General features: G+C 44.5%; 1 protein-coding gene across 3 annotated transcripts in view; it reads right to left on the minus strand.

The window, feature by feature from the left end:
* Window positions 1–10,815: 10,815 nt before the first annotated feature.
* The window catches only part of Net1 (neuroepithelial cell transforming 1), a 33,495-nt gene continuing 19,372 nt past the window's right edge, over window positions 10,816–24,938 (minus strand). For 2 of the 3 annotated variants that reach the window (XM_021180428.2, XM_029468427.1), the window contains 9 exons: window positions 17,150–17,257; window positions 16,632–16,799; window positions 16,254–16,316; window positions 15,845–15,941; window positions 15,645–15,721; window positions 14,841–15,098; window positions 14,351–14,521; window positions 13,055–13,241; window positions 10,816–12,725 (listed from right to left, as the gene is read on the minus strand). In XM_021180428.2, the coding sequence (XP_021036087.1) occupies window positions 12,322–12,725; window positions 13,055–13,241; window positions 14,351–14,521; window positions 14,841–15,098; window positions 15,645–15,721; window positions 15,845–15,941; window positions 16,254–16,316; window positions 16,632–16,799; window positions 17,150–17,257 (1,533 nt within the window). In that variant the 3' untranslated portion in view covers window positions 10,816–12,321. Of the gene's footprint in view, window positions 12,726–13,054; window positions 13,242–14,350; window positions 14,522–14,840; window positions 15,099–15,644; window positions 15,722–15,844; window positions 15,942–16,253; window positions 16,317–16,631; window positions 16,800–17,149; window positions 17,258–21,596; window positions 21,886–24,938 lie in introns of those variants that run through there. The other variant, XM_021180430.1, reaches the window with a different exon arrangement.

Consider the following 24,938-nt stretch of genomic DNA (forward strand, 5'->3'; position numbering starts at 1 on the left):
GCTCAATGTCCTAAAGAAAGAACCTGTCTCAAAAAACAAGGTGGGTGGTTACTAAAGAACAGTACCTATGGTTGATTAGTTGGTTGGTTGGTTGAGTGTTCTCCCTCCCCCCTCTCCCCTCTCCCCACCCCACACCTCCCTTGAAGGTATGGGAGGATGTGATTTTTCCAAGGCCAGTTCTTCTCTCTGCATCTTATATTTTTTGCAGGTGTGAGACCCAGTATGAGTGTAGATAAGACAGGCTATCTAAATGTATGGGCTCCCAGGGCCTCAACAGACATTTGTAGAGGACTAATAGCCACTCAAGGTGTGAGGCCAACATACTTCTGAAATCCTGAGCCTAGGACCAGGTGAACTGCATGCTTTCTCAGAGGGATCCTGGAGGACAGGCAAACATGGGGGCCATGACCACCCCTGGAGGCCTAAGATCTTCAGATCACAGGAGTCTACAGCCAAGCCAATGATTTAGCCCATGTTTAGTTGTATGGATTAGTATCTGTATGGGAGAGGTCTCTTGGTTAGGGAGGTGGGATCAGGAAGGGTGTGTGAGGTAGAGAGAAATCAGTGAGCCTGAAGAGTAGATGAAACTGAACTCACCCCAGGTGATCTGGAAGATCCATTGCACAGTAAAAGGGGACTTGATTGAAATTCTTGCTGCCTCATCATTTCTCATGTTACCTGAGTACCAAAGAAGTTTGCTTACGTTTTTGTGAGTTCCCTTAGTGTCTTCATTAGGGTTTTACTGCTCTGAACAGACACCATGACCAAGGCAACTCTTATAAGGACAACATTTAATTGGGGCTAGCTTATAGGTTCAGAGGTTCAGCCCATTATCATCAAGGCAGGGAGAACATGGCAGCATGTAGGCAGGCAGGTGAAAGAAAAGCTGAGAGCTCTACATCTTCATCTGAAGGCTTTTAGCAGAATACTGACTTCCAGGCAACTAGGTGGAGGGTCTTATAGCCCACACTCACAGGGACACACCTACTCCAACAAGGCCACACCTACTCCAATGGGGTCACACCTTCTAATAGTGCCACTCCCTCGGCCAAGCATATACAAACCATAACACTTAGTTTTCGTTATACAATTCCCTCCTTTAGATATTAGATATTTTAGCATTGGTGTACCTTAAAAAAATTTAAATAGGGTCTGGTGAGATTGCTCAGTGGATAAAGGCAACCAATGGCAAACCTGATGACCCGAGTTCAATTTTTAGGACCCACGTGGTGGAGGAGAGAACCAGTTCCTGAGAGTTGAGCACTCACTGATGTATATGTGCCCCTACCTCAAGGGATAAATCATTATCTATACAATAATCTATAAGCAATAAGCAAATGTGCTTATAGACAATAAACATAAATAATAATAAAAATAAGCAAAATATGTTAAAAATCATATCATGCATGGAAGGATGCAGGGAGAAATGGTTAGGGATTGGTATAAATTTATTCCTAAGAGCTAATCTGTAATGTAAGCTTGGAATGAGCTGGCTTCCCTGGCCCTTTCAAGGAGCGTCATCAGATGAGGCTCACGAGGTTTGCCCATAGCTTCTCACCTTGAGGAAGCATTGAGTGCTCAGTGCTATCTTGCCCACCCTAAATACAGCTCACAACACTGGGGCTTCAGATCTCAGTCAGTATTTGAAATCTCACTTTGTTATCTCTGTCTGTGACATCATGACACACAAGTGACATGTCAAGATCACAGACCCTTGAGGGAGGTACCCTCTTGGTTTCCCAGAATATATGTCGAGAATTTATAAATTCTCATCTGTGTATTTAGGTCACTGATTTTAAAGTTCAGAGTAAATACCAATTTTCTTGTGATGCAGAAATAAGGAAGATTATACTTATAGGCATGAGGTTTTGTTTCGGTAATGCATAGAATTAAAATGAGAAATAATGACAGGCTCCTACCAGCCACTATGTTTATTCACTATACTAGTGTGTGTGTTTGTGTGTGTGTGTGTGTGTGTTCTGGCAAATAGACACTAACTGTGTCATGGACTTCCAGAAGAGTTGGAGGCTAGTTATGTGAATTGTTGGGGTTTTGCTGATGTAGCTACTGACCATCTCAGGCCAAGACTAGCACCAAAGAAGGCCCACTGATAGGACAGTGTTGAAAGCTTATTTCTAACTTATAGAGTAAATGCAGTGGGGTGCTTAGTTGGTTTTTTGTTTGTTTGTTTGTTTGTTTGTTTGACAGGGTTTCTCTGTGTAGCCCTGGCTGTCCTGGAACTCACTTTGTAGACCAGGCTGGCCTCGAACTCAGAAATCCGCCTGCCTCTGCCTCCTGAGTGCTGGGACTAAAGGCGTGCGCCACCATGCTCGGTAGGGTGCTTAGTTTTAATTTTCAACTTGATACAGCCTAGAATCATCTAGGAAGAGAGTCTCCAGAGACAAAATTCAGATCAGGTTGGCCTGTGAGCATGTCGGTGGTGGATTGTCTTGATGATGGTGATGGTGATGGTGATGATGATTTTGGATTTTTGAGGCAGGATTTCTCTGCGTAGCCCTGACTGTCCTGAAATTCCCTCTGTAGACCAGGCTGGCCTCAAACTCAGCGCTCCACCTGCCTCAGCTTCCCAAGTGCTGGGGTTAAAGGTATGAGACACCCCAAGCCCCAGCTGTCTTGATTACTTTAATTGATGTGGGAAGACTACTCTTTGCAACTAGAAGGCACCAGTCCCAAGTTTGGGACCTAGATTGGACACGAGTAGAGCAAGCCAATCGAAAACTAATTATGGGCCGGGTGTGGTGGTGCATGCCTTTAATCCCAGCACTCGGGAGGCAGAGGCAGGTGGATTTTTGAGTTCGAGGCCAGCCTGGTCTATAGAGTGAGTTCCAGGACAGCCAGGACTACACAGAGAAACCCTGTCTCAAAAAAACAAAACAAAACAAAACAAAACAAAACCCCAAGCCCAAAACAACAAAAAACTAATTATGGGACTAGAGTCCCTGAGTTTCGGCCTTGACTTCCCCACTATTGCAGAGTATAACCTGAAACTGTAAGTCCAGTAAACCGTTCTCCCCAAAGTTGCTTTTTTAGGGTATTTTATCACAACCACAGAACTGAAACTGGGACACATGGCTTAGTCAGGAGGGAGGAGGGGTTGATGACAGGGGATTTCAGGACCTGAAGATGAATGTCAAGGATGTTTCACTGAAGAGGCTCTTCAGTCTTCCCACGTGGACATGTGGCTGCCCCGTGCATGATGAGGAGGACTTTGTATTGTTGCTGTGCATTGAGGGCTAGGAGGACCAGAGTGATCCCCTTTTGGAGAGAGGTAGGCAGCAAAGAAACAGGGTAGGGAAGGAAAAGAGAGAGGGGGAGGCAGGGACAAAGCTCTCTCTAATAGGTAGCCACCTTGGCTTCAGTAGCCAACTTGACACACAAGTGAGCTATTGTCTTCACCAGATTGGTCTGTGAGCGTGTCTGAAGGGCATTTTCTCAATTGCTAATTGATGTTGATGGCCTAGTACACTATGGGTAATACCATGCCTGGGCAGGTGGGCCTGGAGTGCGTAAGAAAGGTAGCCAGAGGGAGCAAGTCACTAAGCAACATCCCCCATTTCCTCTGCTCCAGTGTCTGCTTCTAGGTTCCTGTCTTGAGTTCTCGCCCTGACTTTCTTTCATGATGGACTGTAAACTATATGCTAAAGTAGACCCTTTCCTCTTTAAGTTGCCTTGGAAATAGTAACAGAAAATAGGCTAGGGACATCCACTCAGCACGAACCAGAGGCAGAACTACTGCCTCTTAGGGGCCATATGTTCAGCAACAAACTGACTCCCTTCAAGGTCTGTTCCCATTATAACATGAAGAAAGAATGATTGGGAAATTTTAGCTCGGGTTAATTGCCTGTGTTCCCTGAGACACAGGATTTGGCTACGGAGGATTTGGGCCTCAGGCTTTAGGCCATGAGCAACACCCAGCAGATATGTGGCCTGTTCCTCTGTTTCAGGTCTCAGGGTCTCATCCTGAATTTTTCTTCTGATTCATTTTCTCTCATTTGGCCTGGATGTTAGGGGCCTTTCTACAGTTCAGTTACCACAGGTACAGCCTGGTATGGTCTTTAGGATATATATTTAACCAACATCATGAAAGATTCATGGCTCAAAGAAATAAACACATAATCTGTTTATCTAATGCAACTTAGAGTTGTCCCATTCTGACTTAGTTTGGGCATATTTAATCCACCACACATTTCAACAGCTTCCATTAGCAGCTGAGACACTAGTGGTGGAGTGACATTGGCCTAAGGGCTTGACTGGGCCCCTTCGCTGACTGTCTGCTGTAGGCCTTGGTTTCTCCTAGCACAGACCTGGCCGCTTGAGTGTCTTCAATGACACAAAGGTTTTCTTCAAAGAAGAGAATTAAAACAAGAATAACTTTTTTTTTTTTTTTAATGATCTGGCTTCAGGAATCATACTGCCACTTCACCATGTGCTACTGGTCTACATCTATTCTGATGTGTTCACCCCAGTGCATTGTGGGTATGCATACGTCTCTGGAGATGGGATCCTTGGAGGCCATTGTGAAGACTAGCTGCACAGGGTGGTCTCAGGTATAAAAGGTTAAGTCTCTAATCAGCTTGCTACTTATAAACTCCTGTTAAAGCTACAGCTAAAAATCGTGCAGCCTTTGCAGTTTGTTCAGGGAACAACTCTGAGCGCATTCTCTACATCAGGAAAAATATTGAGTTGGAGATTCAGAAAGACCTATAAACTTGTAGACCAGCAGAAGCAAAGCCTAGCCTGAAAAGAAAGATTGATGGAGACTGTGGCACGGTAAGATGGGACCAGCATAGGCAGTGGCCAGCTCTGCAGAGCACGCAAGGAAGGCTGTTTTAAAGAGAAAGGCTCAGTTGGATGCTGAAGCTGGGCAGGAGATCACTGGCCAGTGGGAAGCAGAGAAGACACATAGATGGTTTTCCAGGCTGGAGCAACAGAATGAGAAAAACTACAGAACCATCACCGCCCCACCCCAAGCCTTGCTGGAGTTACCAATTGCTAACTCTAGAATCATCTCCAACAATAAATTTCTCATCCTGCAAAGCCAGCAGCTGCTCTTGTCTTTTATGGCAAACAAGAAATTCATCAGAAAGTCCTGGAGCTATTCCATGGTGTTGGGCCTGCTGCCTGTCATGTTAGCACAACAGGGGATGACAGAAACAGTTTCCATTGTGGAAATGACTGTCTCATGCTCCTTGGGTGGAGGCAAATGTAGTTCCATCATTTGGGACCCCTCCCCACTTGCTCTCAGACAGGGAGTGCATGTATGTGTATTTATAGGCCTACATATTATTTTCCTTTGTTTTGGAAGAGGGCTCTACTGGCTGGGATCACTGGAGGTCTGAAAAGAACACGTGGCACTCACAGACCCACTGGACTGGAGAGCTGAAAAACTCTGTTTTGGGTTTCAGCCACCTCAGAAATGCAATTCTACATGACTTTGCTTGGACTGAAAAATGACATGTGCTCTCTTTCTAATATTTACTCTGTAAGCCTTGTAAGGCTTGCCCTGTGACCTGCTTCATTGCTGCCTTAGCTTATATATTCTGTCAGGGCTCCACTAAATATCTTCCTTCTGACCTGTGTACCGAGGGCCCTTAACACACATGTGAGACAGGACAGAAAAGGAGAAGAAAATGCAGGCCATGGTCCACCCTATGCCTCCTTCCCTAATATCTGCAGTCATTAGGCTCACTTGCTTCCCTCTCCCTCATCATTTGCTTACATTGCTCCTCTATCTCTTATTCTATACTGAATATCCATGGCCCCCAGGGTGGGGAGCTGAGCGCTGAGCTCACACCTGGCAGTGCCCCAGGATAGACTTGTTCAGGCCTGAGACTTGGGTAGGGAGATGTGAGGACCAGCAGGCCTGTACTCCACGGTTGGCAGCGGTAAACAATGTCAGATAACAGAGGCCCCTTTCCAGCCCTGAAGCACTCACTTTGCAGGTGTGCAGAGAGGCTGGATCCTCATGCCAAGTCACATTCAACTGACAGATGAGGTCTGGAGCGTTGAGAGGCCTGGTGGGAAGAGAGACACGTCCGACCACGGACAAGTGGCTTGACGGCCCATGACCTCACCATGCAGGCCTTCTATGGTGGGAGAGGTGGTATCATGTCCAGTCCCAAAGGGTGCTTGTGACCTCAGAGAGATGGCTGCTTCCCTCTCCCCTCACAGGCAGGAAAGAGACAGGAGACACAAAAACAGACATAAAAGCTGAGAGAAAAAGTCAGCCAGAAACAGATTAACTCCTGTCAGACTTGACTGGAGGAGGTTAAAAGGGGTCACGAGTCTCCTCATCCAGATGGGGTGCTGCTCTGAGATTCAGGAAATCTGTTGCCTCTCTTCCCCTGGTTGTTCTGTCCTCTCCCTTGAAGAACAAGTCCAGGCAGATTTCTGCACATGGAAGGAATCCGGCACCCGCAGGCTGCTGTTCTTTCAAATGCTGTGCTTGGCCTTGGTTAGGCACCAGGGTCCCTGATCCTCTGGACAGAGAGTTCTCTCAGGAGCCATGGGAGAGTGAAGGCTGTGACCCAGATATCCAGGGGGACAAGCTCACCCAGATATCCAAAAGGACAAGCTCAGACAACCTTGCTGTGAACTGACATTCAGTTTCTGCCTATAGAGCTTAGATAGTGTTATTCCAGCACATGGGTAGCAGCTGAAGGAAATACAGACATGGTCCTTGAGTCTGGGTCATTTCTTTTGTTAAAAAGAGATTGTCTTTTGGAGGCTGAGGAGGTAGCTCAGTGGGTAAAATACTTATGCAAGTATGAAGACATAAGTTCAAGCCCAACACCAGTGTAAAGGGAATGGTGGTACATGTCAGAAATCTCGTGCCAGAGGGGCAGGGACAGCCAGACCAGTGAGTCAGTGAGCTTCTGGTTCAATGAAAAGATCATTCTCAGAAAATCAGGTGGAAAGACAGAAGGAAGACATTCAGCATCAGTCTCTGGACACACACACACACACACACACACACACACACACACACGCACCACAGTTGGAAGGAGTTGCTTTGTTCACTTCTGTCCACCACTCTTGCTGTGTGAAGACACCCATACCTATTCCCATGTGGACACATCTTCAAAGCAAATGGCAACCCTGGTAAGCAGCAGATCTGTTTGCACTTCGTACACAGACTCCAGAATGATAAGAAATGAATTTGTGTTTTTTATAAATTATCCAGTCTCTGGAGTTTTGTAACAGCAGTACAAATGATCTAGCAAGGTAAGACAGCACACAGGGAAGCAGACCAAAGCTAACTGGAAAAGGTTACTGATAGATTTCAAATATATCACCTAGAAGAAGAAGCAAAACTATGGAGGCAATAGATTAGTGATGGGAAAGGGAAGGGGTCCAAGCAGGAAAGAGGGAGTTATGGGACAGTGGCAGTGTTCTACACGATTTCTTGAATTTGTCAAAGCACATACAATGCTCTTCACTGAGTCAACTCTCCTGTAAACTATGGCTTCTAGGCAATGGTGAAGTATGATCTATGGGAGAGGGAAAGCAAACATACCTCCATGGTGCCCAGAGCACTGTGCCTATGTGTGAACAGGAACATCTGGAGCTCCCTGTTCTTTCGAGTGCATGGCCGTGTGTGGGCCAGAGTCATCTTCCAGTGTTGTCTCTCAGGAACGGTTCACCGTTCACCTCTTTACAAAGTAGACTCTTTCACCAGGACCTGGGAATCACCAGACAGGATCCTCAGATCTCCTCCTCCCCAGGACTCATTGCACACCACCACACCTGGCTCGTTTACATGGGGATTGGAGAGAGAAATGCAGGTATCCCTTGTGGAAGTGGGTTTTCTCCATCTACCATGTCGGTCTCAGGGATCAAATTCAGCTCACTAAGTTTGGCAGCAGGAGCCTTTGCCAACTGAGCCAGCTCACTGGCCCACAAGCTTTTAAGTGATGACCTGACTCACCTTGTAAAGGCCCCTTTCTTCCCTTAATGCTATCAAACTGGTCATTAAGTTTCAGCATACGAATACCAGGAGGTAAGTTCGTTCATAAAAGGGACTAAGAAAAGGTGCTGAGGAGGAAGGAGAACTCAGAGAATACCAGGAACAAAGAACACCCCCACCCACCCTCCCGACAACGGAGCAAAGCATACTCAGCAGCCCAGCCCAGCCCAGCCAATGGCTTTGGGAGGTGTAAGCTTCAGGAGTGGAAGGCACGTTAGGTTACCACTTGCAGGTAGCAGGTAAGCTGAGATGCAGGAGTCCGGGTACACGGACACCAGTGGGATGAAAGGGTAGTTGTGAAAGCTCAACATGGGGGGGGGGGATGGGGACTGAAGGAGATGGAAGAGAAAGCAGCAGTGATTTAGGAAGCCAATCACGGGGTTCTGGGTGGAGGCAGCAGAGGTAGGAAGTATGCTTGCTGTTTAGGGCATCTGCCTAGGATGGGGCTCACTGAGTAGGGTATTTGCTGGTTGTCTATCTGGATACCACAGAGGAGACCCCACAACGGAAGGGAATGTTGGCAAAGACTACACAGCAGGACAGGGTCTGGAGGGGAGACAGGCAGCATAACTCAGGGGCCTGAATCTTCAGTTTGGTCTCCGCCAGTGGCCAGTGTGTAAAGGGACCTGGAAACCTCATCTTACCAGACTTGTTGGCTGATAAAGACCCTCGAACCAGCACAGGGCCTTACTGAAACCCCTCATTTTCAAGATTTTGATTAGCTCCAAATGGGGTTAATGTACTGTACCTGTTCGATGGATCTGAAGTCTTTCATTTCCTGCCTATTTCCCTCTTACCTACCCACCTCCACCTCTATTTTGTTGAAGCAAGTTTGTTTTAGCTTTCTTGGAACTCAGCACAGGCTTGGCCTCGGCAGGCCTGCCACAGATTCAGTGGTCCCTGCTTACCTGTGTCATGTCCTTTATGAGCCACAGTGAGGTCCATTATCCAGGAGAGTTACTCGATGGTGATATATTATTCTTCACTTAACGAGCTAGGCTCCTGCTGTTGAAAATCCTCCCTTCCTTACCCACAGGTTGCCCTGAATACTTACTTGTAGAAGTAGGAGGAGAGAAGGGAGGAGAGACGCTTGGTGATTTTCTTTCATTAAACAGTTATGAAACCAATAAATTGGTCCATTGAAATATTCAATAGTGAATAAGACATTTAACTAAAACAGATTTATTTTTCTTGTATGTGTGCATATCTGTGTTTGAGCATACATATGCCATGGTGCATGTGTGGAGATCAGATGACAACTTGTGGGAGTCGGCTCTCTCCTCGGTCACAAGACTTTTATCACAGCCACTAGGTTGTTAGGCTTGGTAGCTTGTGCCTCTCTGGCCACTGAGCCACTACACTTCCTTGGCCCCAAATTCATTTTTTAAGACTCATGAAGCTATGTATGGACTTTGAAATGTTGTAATTCACTGTAAGTTTATCCTAACTGATACTCAGTTGTTTCAAGATCTTTTAAATCAGTTCCTTTTCTCCATGACAATTACACTCTTGGAATTTACCAGACTGTGGCTCATCAGGGCCAGGGAGAGAATTAGGCTCTCTTCAGATCCACATCTATCACCTTCAGGCAGCCCATCTTCTGTAAAAGCAGAGGGAGGACACTTTGACAGAAAGCCACCATTTTGAAGCTATGACTTGTTGCATCAACTTCAGTTTTACACAATAAGGAAAATATTACTTCTATTTTCTTTATGGTATCTTGGAGAAAATTACATCTACAACAGTCAAACATGTCACAAATGTGTAACAGTTCACAGGTTTGACCGTGGAAGATGATCTATTTCAAACAATCATTTGAAAGTGAGGGTAGAGTGATGCTTTGAGAACCCATGGGAAAAACAAATTCTTACTCTCTAGGCTGTAGGGCCCTACTAGGACAGACATGCACAGATCTGACATGGGCAGAGTTCAGAGGGATTCTGGAGAATGCCTAAGGCTCTTAAGTTGTGTGGCTGTGTAAGCATGGCTACGCTACACTTCTTCCTGGAGGAAGGGTCCATGACTTTGACTAAACAGTGTGATGGCATACACCTATAATCCCAGCACTTGGGAGGTAGAGGCAAGAGGACTGACCCACCATGAACTTGAAAGCAGTGTGGGCTATAGAGTGAGTTCTTAGCCAGGCAGGGATACTTAAAAGGAAGACTGTGTCTGGATACTGTGAGACGGTGTAAGGCACACACATCACTCATTGGTGGTGATGCCCAAACAAGTCTGAGAACCGAGACTGTTCCTGAGTGCTGTCCTACAGAAATGCTGCTCTTGAAGAACGTCACGACTGTTTATTTTCTCCCGAGAGAAACCAAGCAAGATACCTTTAGGTCAAACATCATTCCATTACCACATCTGAACCATTTGTTCCTATTAACTCTAGAAGCTGAACAGAGCCACTCTGAGAGCAATTAAACTCCACATGACAGCTCTAGACAGGACTACGGTCTTGCTTTCCGATGTTGCAGATCACAGCACTGGATAAGGCACCCTTCTGAATTTGAATTTCCAAAGTGACAAGGCTCAGGTACCTACCTCAGAATTTGGATTTAAGCACATTAATGAAGATGTTTGCTATTTGCTCTCCTACTGCATCCAGAAGACAACCATATGGTCAGCTGTCTGCAATACAATGGTTACTTCTGATGACACCATGTCCTTAAAAGATCACATGACTCCTAAGAACTAAACTATGGACTTTTCTTATCAACAAGTCTCAAAAGGGTAAATTATTTGGAATTTCCTAAACCCTTAACGGTTTAGCTAAGCCCTCATGCCCCAGTGGATGGCCCCCAATAACCACCAGGAGAGAAATGTTTTGGGTTATTATGTGTGTGCTTTTTTTTTTAATTGTATAATTCTTTTATACAAAGAAATCATTTCATTGATCTATTTACAGCCTTTTCCAATTTTCATTTCCACTGGAGATATATTTCACATATAATGGTTAACAATGACTTGAACTGATCGCCAGTATAACCCTGGGCTGACATGGGGTCTCTGTCCTTCTCCCCACTTTAAAGAGCATGACCCCATTTTTAATGCAAACATTTTGCAGTCAAGAATCATGAGGTTTTTTTTTTTTTTTTTAATGAAGAAAACCAACCAGAATTAACCTAATATAGTCAAATTTCCAACACACTGTATAGTTCTTTTCAAATGTAGCATTTGCAGGTATGAGAAACCAAAGCAAACACAGTTCACATCCCCTCTGCCTTCTACAACTTTCTACATCCCTCAGGCCAGGCTGCTCCTGGCTCCTCCTCTGGTTCAGCCGGACAATTTACTTTAGACAAGCTACTCTTCTCTTCTCTTCCCTTCCCTTCCCTATCCCAGACTCCTGCCTTCTCTCTTGCTTTTCAGACAACACAAAAACTTCCTCCCAACCCTTCCTGTGGTTCCTTTCAGTAGTCTAGAATACACTAAGTCATTTCATGGGACTTTACCACATGATACACTGTAAAAACTGCAGTTTTCTTAATTGGCTCAAACAATATGGCTTGGTTTCACGTGATAAAATTAACGACTCACACACACACAAACACACACACACACACACAGGAGGAAAAACTTCAAGGACATGCCACTTTAAAAAGGCATCAACGTAAAAAAATAAAAGCAAATACTAAAAACTACTTTACAATAAAAAAAAATTAAATAGTTGGCAGAATAAATGAATGCAGAAGGCGAACCGTGCAGTGAGACTGCCACGGGTGTTTGTTCATTCCAGTTGAGACAAAGGGGGAAGACATCAAGCTTCACGCTTGTTCTCCAAGGAAGCGGGGCTTCACTGTAAATACAAAAGATTTCAATCTCAAATCTGTTCCATGCAGATTGTAGGTGTCACTATTACAATTCTGTGCTTCCTCTGAGGTTTAACAGAGAACACTGATGGAGTCTCAGCATTTGCAAGCGTTTAAGCCTGGCAAACACTGTGACATTTGCTCAGTCCTGGAAAGTCGTGGGGAACCCAGGTGAGGACAGCACCGGCTCCACACACACTTCTTCTGATAAAATACACCAAGTTGGCATGTTCCAAATAATCCATGAAAATACCTTTTTAAAGTCTCCAATTTAACAGTAATCTGTGTATCTTTAGCTGCCGTTAATAACAACAATGACTATGACAACGATGACGACAAGGACAACATCAATGACATGACGACGATTGGGGGCGGGGGGGAAGGGAGAGGGAGAGAATGAAAGAGAGACCCAAACCAAGAACATATTACTTCTGGTACAGAGTAACCCTTGATGCTCCCATTATAAGAAAAACTGTACACATTTATAAATAAACAGCTCCCCATCAGGGAATACACACTTTATACCAAAGTCTCTTTCTTTTTGCCACCTGACTGTGCTTTGTCCCTTGCTCTTCGTAAGCCAGGGTGAGGCCGCTGTGCCTTCATGTTCCTGGTGTCTTCCACTGTCTGTACACTGGAGCCATAATCCAGGGCGCTTTCCTCGTCTACCTGCATGACACCAGGAACCACGCATGACCGTCGCTGGGCTCTGAGATTCCCAGCAGAAGGGTTGTTCTCTTCACACTCTTCATGGAGGTCTGGCAAGCCCTGAAGCTCTAGGGGGCTGGCAGCCCGCTGGAAGGGGGCAATGGCCGCGCGAATACAGTTGAACCACTGCTGCTTATGGAACACATCATTGGCTTGCAGTGTGTGAGAGTGGCCTGGAGAAGGGTCTTGGAAGCGGACCCTAAAGATATTTTTAGCTGAAGGGAGGAAAAAAGAAATCAAGACTGAGAAAGTGGTCATGCAGTAAGTAAAGTTCCAGTACCTATGAGACACACACTGTTAAAGACAGCTGCTAGCCAGAGGTTGCTGACCAACTCCATACTGTGCCAGCATATGACTGGGGAATGGTTTTATTTTCAAAATGCTAAGGGTTGAGTCTAATTTCATTTAGGGACATTTGTTTCTTCTTTTCAGTGTTGTTTGTTAAGATGGGGTCTCACTCTGTAGCCCAGGTTAGCTTCAAATGTGTGGCCATTCTGCTCCACTCCCTTCCTCCCCGTCTATCCCGGCCCCCTTTAGTAACTACCTTTGTCTGAGTTGCCGAAGGCCCCTCGGAAGGAGCCACCCATGCGCACATCCCCGTCCTGCAGGTCTTCCAGCACCAGCTCTTGGACTGGGATGGGCTGCCGGTAAACCTGGTACAAGTGGCGCTCATTTCGAGTGACAGGCCGAGTCAAAACCAAGATGTCTTGAAATAGGAAAATGTACAGTTTCTGCAGAAATGAAGGAAAAAAAAAAAAAACACCAAAAACTTCCTAAATAAAAGATTTAATTGATAAGGAACTGGATTTGAGATTTAGATTTTTCTAATTTCTCCTTTATACACGGCACAGAATAGTGATCTCATGGCTTCCCAGGTCTAACTTGGAGCAGTCAAGCCCAGGCTACCTAGAGCTCTTCTCTTTCTTTCATCAGGCCACACTACCAGGCTAGGTGACAGCTGAGCAAATGCCACCTATCTGAGAGACCTGGTGTCAGCAGAAACAGTTTCAACTCCAGTACTGTGCACTGTAGTTTCCAAAGACACAGGGATCCCAAGTGCGTGCTGCTACAATGTTCATGGGTCAGTTGTGTCTACACAGGTCTAAGCCTTCACAGAACAGTTAGGCTCTGTGGCAGAAATCAGATAGGCTGGATTTCAACTTTTTCTTGAACAACCCCCAACTTACAAATGGAGCTGTTGGAAAGCACATATAAAGCAAAAATAGCATTCATGACTCCTAATTCTAGGAGGTTCTTTTGTAATAAATATTAAAAAAAAAGTAAAATTGTTCTTGTTTAATCTGCTGCAAAACTTGAGTGGTGCCAAAACCTCTGGCCCTGCTGGAAGACACCATTCCCACAGCAAGCGCTCATCACTGTGGAAACACAGGAGACTCACCACACACAGGCTGATAGTTCACAAGCGGAAAGGACTGCTAGTTGAGATGTTTAAGTCTTCCTATCTGCTTTATTAAAGCTGGTCACATACACGAGTGCTACCCTTCCTGCTGCAAGCTGCAGGCTGGCTGGCTTGCTTGCTTGCTTGCTTGCTTATTTATTTATTTATTTATTTATTTATTTATTTATTTATTTATTTATTTATTTCCAGACAGGGTTTCTCTGTGTAGCCCTGGCTGTCCTGGAACTCACTTTGTAGACCAGGCTGGCCTCGAACTCAGAAATCCGCCTGCCTTTGCCTCCCAAGTGCTGGGATTAAAGGCGTGTGCCACCACCGCCTGGCTGCAGGCTTATTTTTAAAAACCTGTCTCATAATTTGCAAAACTTGAGGTGGGAATAAGGAAGCAATGGCCTCCTTCCCGTTCACACTGGAAGCACTCACATGGCCGCTTTTATTCTTCAGCTCCCCATGGCACAGCAGCACTTTGCTTGCTTCGATCCTAGGGTCCTTCTGCTTCTCGTCCAGGTACTCCAGCTTGTTGATGTAATACTGACACTCAGATTCGCCTTTCTTCAAGTTGATATCAGAAAGAACTCCTTGTATTATCAATATCTAGAAATGATAAAGACAGAAGAATAAAGCCATATGGGGCAACTGCTGTCTATCAGCCTCCCCTTCCTCCCTCCAGAGCAAACATTCACACAAAAAGGCAGAATCTAAAGCTTGAATTGGCTCCAGAGATCAGTCCAGTCAGTCTCTTCATTATACATGTGAACAGCCATACTGGGCGACTAGTTCAAGGCTACCAGCCAGTGGAAGGGACTAGACGAAAGCCCAGTCTATTGATGACATGAGATTTGAAAGTACCACTGTATGCTTTTCTAAGGTTAGCCATGCTAAACTTGCAAGACTGCTCTATGGGTTTACTTACTGCTTCCTCCAGAAGCTGAACATCAAGGTGGTCTTTGGGAGTGTGTCTAAGGATTTCTTTTAACAATAAGGGGTACTTGACAAGGCGACTTCGAGGGATATCTAGGAAACTCCAAAGATCTAGTTTTCGACTGAAAGGAGACTCCAGACAGCGCTGGAGGAAGTCTTGGACTCTTGGGTCTTGTTTCTTCTGATCCAGAAGAGCCTTGGCCGCCAGCTGGTTACTACAGTAGCCTCTGTAGGCATTCAGGCCTGGTAACTGGAGAGCAGAGACAGAGCATGACATATCCTACATGACTGGGTGCATTAGTAAGCCATGAGCACAAACCACAAAAGACAGCATGAGGCCACATGTTTTCCCGGCTGTGGAAATCTTCCTGGCTCTACTAAGGCGCATGGCCTCACTAAGATGTTAGTTATCTGTGTGCCCAGGACACCGAGTTGCTTCTATCACATGTCACAACCATGACGCTGTGGGCCTGTTCACTCTTGTTTGAGGTCATAAACATAGAAGTAGCCTTCATTACCGAGTCCCCATGAATCCTCCTTCAACAGGGCCTGGCATACAGTAAGTACTCAAGCATTTATTTACATGAAAGATTGCATAAGTATCATAGCATTATGGAAAGTCTGCTCAAGCAGGGACATTATTTATAAGTAGATCTATAACTCAATAAAGTATTTACAAGGCTGTAAGTTCTTATCATCATAACTTTGCTGGACTTTAAGGTTTCCTTGCTCGTAGAGTCTGTGGCAGACAAAGCTGCTATGAGTGACATTGCAGGCCACAGCACTGCTCACGTACCCAGTTCACGAGAATGTGACCAATCTGCTCCACAGTCCCATCAGGCTTGGTTGCTTCTCCAATTCTTGCTAACAGATCTGAAGGGCACAACAATAGAGAGAGAGCAGTGACACACTGACTGGAAAGAAGTGGTGAGTGTGACATCATCGTTAATTTAAATGGCTGCTCAGAGACAAATGGAAACGAAGAGCAAAGCTGACCTTCGTGCAGAGGTATGTAAGCATCCAAGTCTCCAAATATGTGCGTGAGTTCCTCTTCTGACATGATGGACAGCTTTAACATGGGGTCATGGTAGGCCTGGCAGAGGGGAAGAGATACATCACACAAAGAATGAGCAAGGAAAGCCCTTAGGCACCCCGTCCTCGAGCACACCCTAGTAACTCCATATCAGGGACACAGCTTTGGGAGAAATGCTACAGTTTACACTCACTCTAAAAAGTTTACTAGTGGTCACACTTGAAAAGCAGTGCTTCAATCTTGAGTCAAAGACGTAGCCCTCAGTAAAACTCTGCTGCTTTCTACTTCCACGGTTAAGGAGCCACCCTTTAGAAGCTGTGAGGTGGGTGGCCTTTGAAGGGCTGGCACTCGGTGTGGTAAAGTGACACTGACCTTTCTTGCGAGCTTGAGATCCTCAATCAAGTCCTGTTCTCCTCGGGACAATTCATATATGGCCTAAAAACATCCAGCAACACCAGAAGTCAGACATGAAAAATCATGTAATTGATATTTACAGTGCTTGACTAAGAGACTTGGTCTGAAAATTCTAATTCAGCTTGAAATGTTTTTCCATCCTTTTACCCACTAGAGCTGCTGAATCTGATGACGACCACCACGCACTATAAACTGTTGCAGACTGGGTGGCTGTTACTCAAATAAAAACCATCAGGTATTAGTTTTCCATTCCTCTGGCAAGACATATATTTAAAAGCATCTCTTCTTCCTTGGTCTAACTCAATAAATACAGCCCGGGTACTGAGTGTTGCGTACCTCCTGACGTTTGATCTCTCGAGTGGTCAAGGACTCCTTCATATTGATGTCTAGCATTTCCGACCATAGTGCACTGCTTCTTCTCTTGGTGGGTGTGGGGACGGTGGACCTGCTGAATGACTTCTGGGCAGAGGCTGGGGATCTGTGGTCACCACGAAGGGTAAACGACTAAAGAGGCAAGCAAATGAGAAGGTGAGATTTGAAGGCAGCAACAGTTATCCTGCATTTATTTAAACAATGCATCTCTGAGGATTTCTCAATATATAAAGCAATCACTTAAGTTTTAACCTAACAGTAGTTGTGGGGAATGTAAAGGGTCTAAGAGGAGCCTCTGACAAAGGATCCTAATGAACACGGCTTATAACAATGCTACTCTAGTCAAGTGTTCCCCCCAAGCAGACTCCAACCCAAACACCATGTACAACAACGCAAACATGTTTGTACAGCTCAAAGGAAAACAAATCTTAGGTGTCCATAAAACATGCTCTCCCTCCCTTCTTCCCTCCCTCTTTGTTTACCTGTATGGTCTGACCGAAGCGCCTGACTGCTCCATTTCTTACGGGAGAGATTAAGTTTGCCAAGGATGTGACCCGAGCTAGAGGCCGAACTCTCTTATTGCTTGGCTCCTGGGAAAACAAAACCAGATTATAATAAATATGTGTGGAGGTGTAATGATTTCATACAAGCCCAGACAACGTTAAACTGCTTACAAAACAGTGCTTGTACAAGACAGGGAGACAGGGAACTAAAAAAAAATGATTGTTGTTTTTTACGCTAAACTAGAACACCACCAAGTAACAACAGCTTAAGAAAACCAAAGTTTTGTCTCTGTCCCAGTATTGTGTATTTCCACTTTTAACTACTTTAGTTTGAGAATAACCTTTGAGCATGTCTAATACTGAAATGGGTCAAAAACTGCTCAAGCCAAGGCAGAGGGGAGGTTCAAAGGACTCCTAGGCTCTGACAGGCCTAGAATCCTACCTCCAGCTCTTGCAATGGCACAGTCAGGGCTAAGAAGCAGCCCAACTTTTAACATAGCAATAGCATAGCAAACAAGCACTTAGCATCCTTGGATCTCAGAGCTTCACAACGCTAGTATGAAGGACACATTGTCCAAAGACTTTAGAGTTCCTGAGATAAAAAACTCCAAATCAAGTGATTCTACAAGAGGAGCATACACTGTTTGTGTCTGGTGCCTTTAACAAGTCTCACACATGATAAAATGTGAGATAAATGTGATAAAATAAAATAAAATGTGAGATAAATGGTGAGAATTTGGAAGGCTGGACAAGGTGGTGCACAGCTTTAATCCTAACACTTGGGAGGCAGAGTCAGGTAGATCTCTTTGAGTTCAAGGCAAAAGGCCAGTCAGGACTACATAGCGACCCTGTCTCAAAAATAGATCACCATTAAATTAAAAAGTAACAGAAAACCATTCTTTCCCCTAAAATTTCTGAGCAGAACAAATTACTTTAAAAGAGAGGGGTGCAAGGAAAAGAAACCAAATAAAAATAACTCTCATATAATTTAAGAACAAAGTGGGAAAAAAGGACAAAGTTAGGAAGAAGCTTAAATGAGTCCCACAGCCCACAAAGCATCTCAGCTCCTGAGTGTGCACATACATGCGCAGAAGGAACCCCAACGACTCAAGGACTTCAAAGAGAATCCAAACTCTGGAGGCTTTAAGAGACAGGGTTGTAAACCTCTCCCTCCCTCCTCCAAATAACTAACTGGGAAGCAAAACTTAAACTATAAACCACGATGAGCTGAGACACGCAGTAAAGTGGCACATGTCGTCTGACAAGGGCCTTCAGCACACATCTGTGCAGACTGAGTGACACACGCGTGTGCAGGGGCAGCTAGAGGCATTCCTTTCCATTTAGTAAAGACAGCACAAAGCGTCTCCTGTTTGATTGGAGATAGAATTACCTTACAAAGCAAGATACGCCAACACGAACTGGAAGCAAAGCAGCTGCCTGCCTCTCATGCTTTGGAAGCAGAGGTTAGCACCCCTTCCCTGTTCAAAGCATAAAAGTTTCCCTTCCTAGTAAATCGCCAAATATTTAATCTGTTTGAAGGTCTTCAGAAAGGTGCGTCTCCCAGGGAGTCAAAGTAAGTCAGTTTACCTAAGAAGACACTGTGATGTCATTATACTAAATAAAATTGTCAAATTCTTGCCTTTTAAGATTAGTTAATGTAAAACTTCTAAATTCTTGGCAATTACAAACTATGTTATGCTTGGGAGGCAGAGGCAGATGGATTTCTGAGTTCGAGGCCAGCCTGGTCTACAGAGTGACTTCCAGGACAGCCAGGGCTACACAGAGAAACCCTGTCTCGAAAAACCAAAAACCAAAAAAAAAAAAAAAAAAAGGCCAAAACCGAACAACAAAAAACTTCCACTATGTTATGTTTAAAATGAAAAAGAAATGATTATGATTGACTAAGCAGGTCCTGTGAGTATCAGTCAGGCACCCTCTCACTAGAGAACTAGAACATGTAGACTTAGGTAACTAAGTGTCTATCTAAAAGCACTTGTAAGGCACTAATATAAATTTTGTGTATGCATTTCTTCAGGCTGCACTTGGTGGCTAAACACATTCACAGTTCTTTAAAAATAACTACAATATCACTTCTTTATAAAGCATATTGCTATTCAATAGTCAAGTCTAACATGTTTGGTAAGAAAGTATAGTGTGTGTACGTGGCAGGTTTAAATAGAGGATTGCCAGTAGTTCCAGGCTAGCCTGACCTAGCCTGGGCTACCCAGTGTGAACTGAAAAAAAGCAAAAAGCAAACCAAAACAAAACAAAAAAAACCTAAACTAAACTAAACCAAACCAAAATGGCAAACATGGTGGAACAACCATTTGGGAACTCCTTTTCAAAAAGGTAAACACATATCACTGGAAGTGGCCTACTGTCAATTTCAGGATACAGACACTAGTTGAAGAAAAGATCAAACATAATTTTATTTTATTTTTGGTGGAGAAGTGAAATGGATTAGGCACTTAAGAGTCAGCAAAAAGGTAGGGGCAAAATCTATATCTTTGGGAATATGGATTACAATTTGAGCTAGGAAAATTATAAGCAAAGCAGTCCTTCTACAGGTCCAAGAGAACTCCTTCAGTTATCTGATTTATTAAGGACAAGAACATCTGCACCATAAAGACTGTTGTTACACCTACATGCACCTTTCCCTGACAGGACTCAGCAGTGATATTTGGACTCGATGAAAGTACACACTCACACAGGCACAGACACCCACACCCCCAAGGCCAGGCTTAACTATATATATAATGGTGGTGACTTGCTTATGGAGCTGGACGGTTGTTACAGTGAACACTAGGATTCATAGACACTGATACCTGCCTCCCTAAAGACAAGCAGCAAACCTGGGAGAATAAACATGAACGCTAACAAGGCTTAACTTTGAGCAACTTCTATCGTAACAGGCAACCTTTTATGAGGGCTAAGGTTCACTTGGAGGGGCAAAGCCACTCTCAGGAGTCTATGCTGTTTACTTAGGTTAATCTTTAAACAGACTATCTAGTTCAGCTGGCCGGAACATCCGTCCTGTTAGGAAATCTGCCTGACCCTGCTGGGCTTTGGGAACTCAATTTGAGTTCACCTCCCCTAGTTAGGGGAGGTGTCCTAAAATATTTCCAGAGTATCTATAAGAAAATTACGTCTACTTTCAAGCTAGCTTTCCTGGGATGTATCTTATTTATAAACACAGCAGCCTGGATGAAACCCTTTGGTGAATTTAGCTCTTAGTAACCTTTTCCCGTAATGATGTCATTACAAGGCATGTTTTAGAGTCAGTCAAATCATGGTACTTTAAAGGTCAGTCTGCGTCTCGGTTTTATTCCTTCTGTTCAAACATAATCGCTCACTTGGCAACAGCTTTTAAAAACAGAAAAACAAGAATAAAAAAAGGTTTTTTTGAGAGAGATAAAGGCAAGTTTTGATTACAAACTAATTTTCCTTAGGTCATGAGGGCTGTGTTCTGAAGCAGGGACTCCGACCCTGGTTATTTGGATGCTCCAAGTAAAGGGGCCAAGGAAAATAGCTCATGTCTCACCCTACGGAAAAGGCTCACCCTTGAGGGCCTGAAAGATAACTACCTACCTTGGGGATTTTCACTCACAGCCTTGTAGGAAGAAGCATTCTCTTACTGATTTTATAAAATGTAAGAAAAAGTGAACCCAAACAAATAACAAAATTCAGTATCAACCCCCAGTGGCGCCCCAATGATTGTATAACAAGCTGTCTTCTTGAGGCATGTGATTAAACTGCTCATTTTAAAAATGGACAACTACATATATTTTTCATAAAAAACCATCACTATCTTCAAAAAAAAGATTTGGTAGGCTGAACCCATAACCATTTCTACCACAGAAGAGACCGGGCAGCACGAAACACCGCAGCACCAATCAACTGCCAAGATTACAAAAAAATTGCATGAAGTGATTTTTTTCCATAAATGTTCATAAAGACTTTAGAAAGCCAGGCAGGCAGTGTTCCCCCGACTCAAACACCCTTTCAGAAGGAAAAAGGGAACGGCAAGCCTAACTACACGGGGAAAGAATGAACACGCATCCCAGGTCGGCCTTTACTCACTTGTTCACCAGCACTGAGAGGAAAATATTTTTATTTTTCTTTCCTTTCTTAAAACAGTCTCCATGACTTAGTAATGCAAGTTAGGGGGGAAAAAGGCACAACCATATCGAACATGAGAAATGTTTACCCAGAGACTCATATATTTAAAATCTCTTTTGTATGTAATTTTTCACAATTTTGGCTATATTAAAAAAATTTGCTTAAACTTAGACCACAGTTCTTAAACACATTTCAGCCTTGCTTATAATAGTTGTACATTTTAGGATGTAATACGATTAAAAGTTTGAACGTGAAATTTAAAATCTTAGAAGTTCTGCGGAGTTGGAAAACATTCCTTCAGTCTTACCTCCTGCTCCCGGAAGGGCTGGTTATTAACATCTAAGACTCGGATCGTCCTTTTAATGGGCAGGAGACCTCCGATCTCATCATGCGCCACCATGCTTTACAAGTGTCCCTTCAAATCTTTCGGGTTAGTCCACATGCGAGTCAGCCCTGCAGGGCAACGCCGCCACGGCGCCGGGCTTTTCTTCTGCGTGCTCAGCCTGGCCCAGCAGCCATGCGCCCATGCCTCCGCTCGCGGTGGAGCTCCGCTTCTGCAAAGGCAGCGAGCACGCACGCAGACCTCAGGAGTCCGGGGCGGGGCCAGGACCCACGTGACTCCCGATAACTGCAGAGGGGCGCACCTAGGCTGCTCCGCCTGAGCTAAGCCGGTCCCTCGCAATAAAAAAAGGCACTGGAACTTGCACAGGAGGCCCATTGAACGCCAGTGGAACCTATCTCAGTTAATTCTCTAGCACTTAGTTACTGACAGAGACTCTAAAATTTAGAGATTTCTCTAAAATTAGTGCCTTGGAAAGGGCTGAGTATGTGTTAAAAAACTACGCAGCAAAGACTTCTGAGTTAAAAAATTATGTAGTAAAGAAGAGCCTAGTTACCCAGCAGCACCGGCTTAAGCACAACTGTAAAATTACCTGCCTCTTAAAACAAGGTTCCTATGGGGGCCAAAGGATTCATGGGGGGAAGGCCTATATGAAAATGTCACAGTACATCTGTTACTTTGTACACAGAAAATCTAAAGTAGTTCCTGCTTCCCCCACCCCCGTTTTTTAAATTCAAGGACTGACAGGGAACCACAGTGGGCACCTTCAGTTCACTCCATTCCTATTGGAGCACCTGGTCCTGGGAAAAGCTAGACTGGCCTAGTTCAAATTTTCAGGCTCAGTCTTGGTGTGAGACATTTATGCCATAAAAACACACAGCAGGATCCTTCCCTAAACTTATCTTGATATGGTCTTAATAGATCCAATAGACCTGCTTACAAAGCCTTGCATTTTAAAAGGGAAGAACAGCCCCACCCCCAGGGAAAGTCACCCAGGAGAGGCCAGTTGCCAACTTTTCCAAAACTTTCCTTTATGGAAGGGCACTATGTCTCAAGTTAGGACCTGAGATATAGCGGACTTCCTTCCGGATTTGTTTTGCACAGTAGGCCCATCTTAATTAACAGTGTGCAGATATGATATGCTGGTAAACTGGAAAGCTACAGTGAAGTATTTGCAAGCATAAAATAAGCCCTGTATGAAAAGGCACAACTCTAGATTCTTGGGTGATAAAGTGTAGGCTTTGTAGCCGAGACCCTAGTGTGTGTAACTGTGACAGGCTGTATGGAAATGGAGAGGCAGGGGTAAAAGCTTTTGCAAGTCCAAGTAAGCCATGCAGTTAGCAAGTGCCATTCAGGGCTACCCTCCTGCCTGACACATGGGTGGGAAAGCTCGGGACGTCTAAAGGTTGGGCTTCTGTGAACCTCCAATGCCTCGCTGCTTCACCCAGGACTGAGTAAGAGCACAAGGATGAGGAGACAGACTCCTTCCTACAAGGCCACAGGCGGATGACCGTGCAGGCACCTGGCTGCTAATGTGGGGCTGGAGGTGTTGAAGGTGGTTAAAAGGTGACTGGGAAACCAGGCAAATCTCACAAGGCATAAGGTACCAAGAGCTTGAGGACACATGCAATGTGTCAACAATTTTAAACATATGAGCAACTGTTTCACAAGTAGAACAATGATTTTGCAAGAAAATACTAAATTTCCTTTTGATCCACTGCATCTGAAGCAACAAGAACACACAACTGAAACCACTCAGCCAGATCTGGAGTCATTCGGGAGGGTGTGGAGAAGGTATCTGCATGGATTTTCTTTGGAAAAATCTGAACGAAAACACAGTCCAAGGGGTAAATACTGGAGGAATGACCACCGGGAAAAAGAATTCTGTAAACGGAAGAGAGAGAAAGCAAGAAGGAGGGGAAGAGGGAAAGGAAAGAGCTACAGATCTTTACTGAGCATCTCAGATCTGTCAGCAGGGACAGAGGTAAATCCTGGCAAGGGGGAAGGAGAATCAGTGGGAAACAGTGAGAGGAGACTAAAGCATGATTTACCAATGTACAGACTAGCACCACCTTGTCCAGGAAGGGCCATGGCTATGTCTGTGACTACACATTCAGGCCACCACAAGGGTCTCATAGGACTTTGCATCTTGCTATTTTGAACTTTGAACTTTCAGAGTGGTGGAGACTGCTTTAAAGTTGATGACTATTTGTATAAGCAGCTGCTATATGGCTTTACTTGGAGGCACGTGAATATCATGGACTTTCAGGTAAGATCAAAGGTCCTTCGAGATAATACAAATAAATAGTGTAGGCCAGCAGGACCTGCTGAGACACCTGGTCCAGTTAGCTTCCTCAGTTAAAAACCAACGAAAGCGAGGCCAACACCATGGCCACAGACAGTCCCAGCAGGGAAGAGAAGGAAGTGCAGTGGAGTTAGGAAAGAGGCTGCCAGGGAGTTCTCATGGGTCTCTTACCCAATGTCTTCTCAAAACTGTTTTTCCACTTAGCTCTGTGTGAAGTATGGCCAAGATAAGGAGGGGAAAGGATAGTTTTCATTTCCCTCTTTCAGCTGGGACCCCAGAGGGAAAGGCTGATGTCTCAAGCAGAAAGTCTATGTGAAGCAAACTGGACCTAGCATAGTGGACCAGTTAAAACCAAAACAACAGCAAACAAACAAAAACAACAAACCTTTGGCTGACCACCAGTAAACTCTTAGTTTCATTTTTAATGTGTAGGTTTGTTGTCTACTCTTGAACAAGACAACTAGATAACGTCCCAAAGGCACAACATGGACATGTCCACGTTCAGCTGGCACAGACTAGTGACCCATGCTCTTCAGTTTACTCAAGAGGAAACTTAAAGGGAGAGGTGAAGAACAGGAAGGGAACTCTGTGTTACAGCTCCATGCATGTGACTTTATTTAATAATGCTACAAAATATCACTGCTGTCACCTGAAAGACGGAAAAAGATGGGAATTTAAGAAACTTATCCAAAGGTGCTGGTGACTGGGTGCCTGGAAACTGTTGAACGTGTTCAACTTTGTTGTGGTATATCTTCCAGACAAGAGAACAGGCATAAACCCCTCAGCATATGTTCTGGTAACCTACACAGTGCCTAGAATGCACTAGAACTAGGCTCAGAAGAACTAGATTTCAAATCTAAACCTCCTGAGTCCTGTGCTGATGTTCATTTAATAATTGCTAATGTCTTAAAGAGGAGACCACATGCAAAGGCTGGGACTTCAGGTGACTTACAATAACAGGATAGGCACAGAGATAATTCTAGTTGGTTAACATTAGGAGAGGC

Source organism: Mus caroli, chromosome 13 (assembly GCF_900094665.2).
Source record: "Mus caroli chromosome 13, CAROLI_EIJ_v1.1, whole genome shotgun sequence".
Classification (NCBI taxonomy): Eukaryota; Metazoa; Chordata; class Mammalia; order Rodentia; family Muridae; genus Mus; species Mus caroli.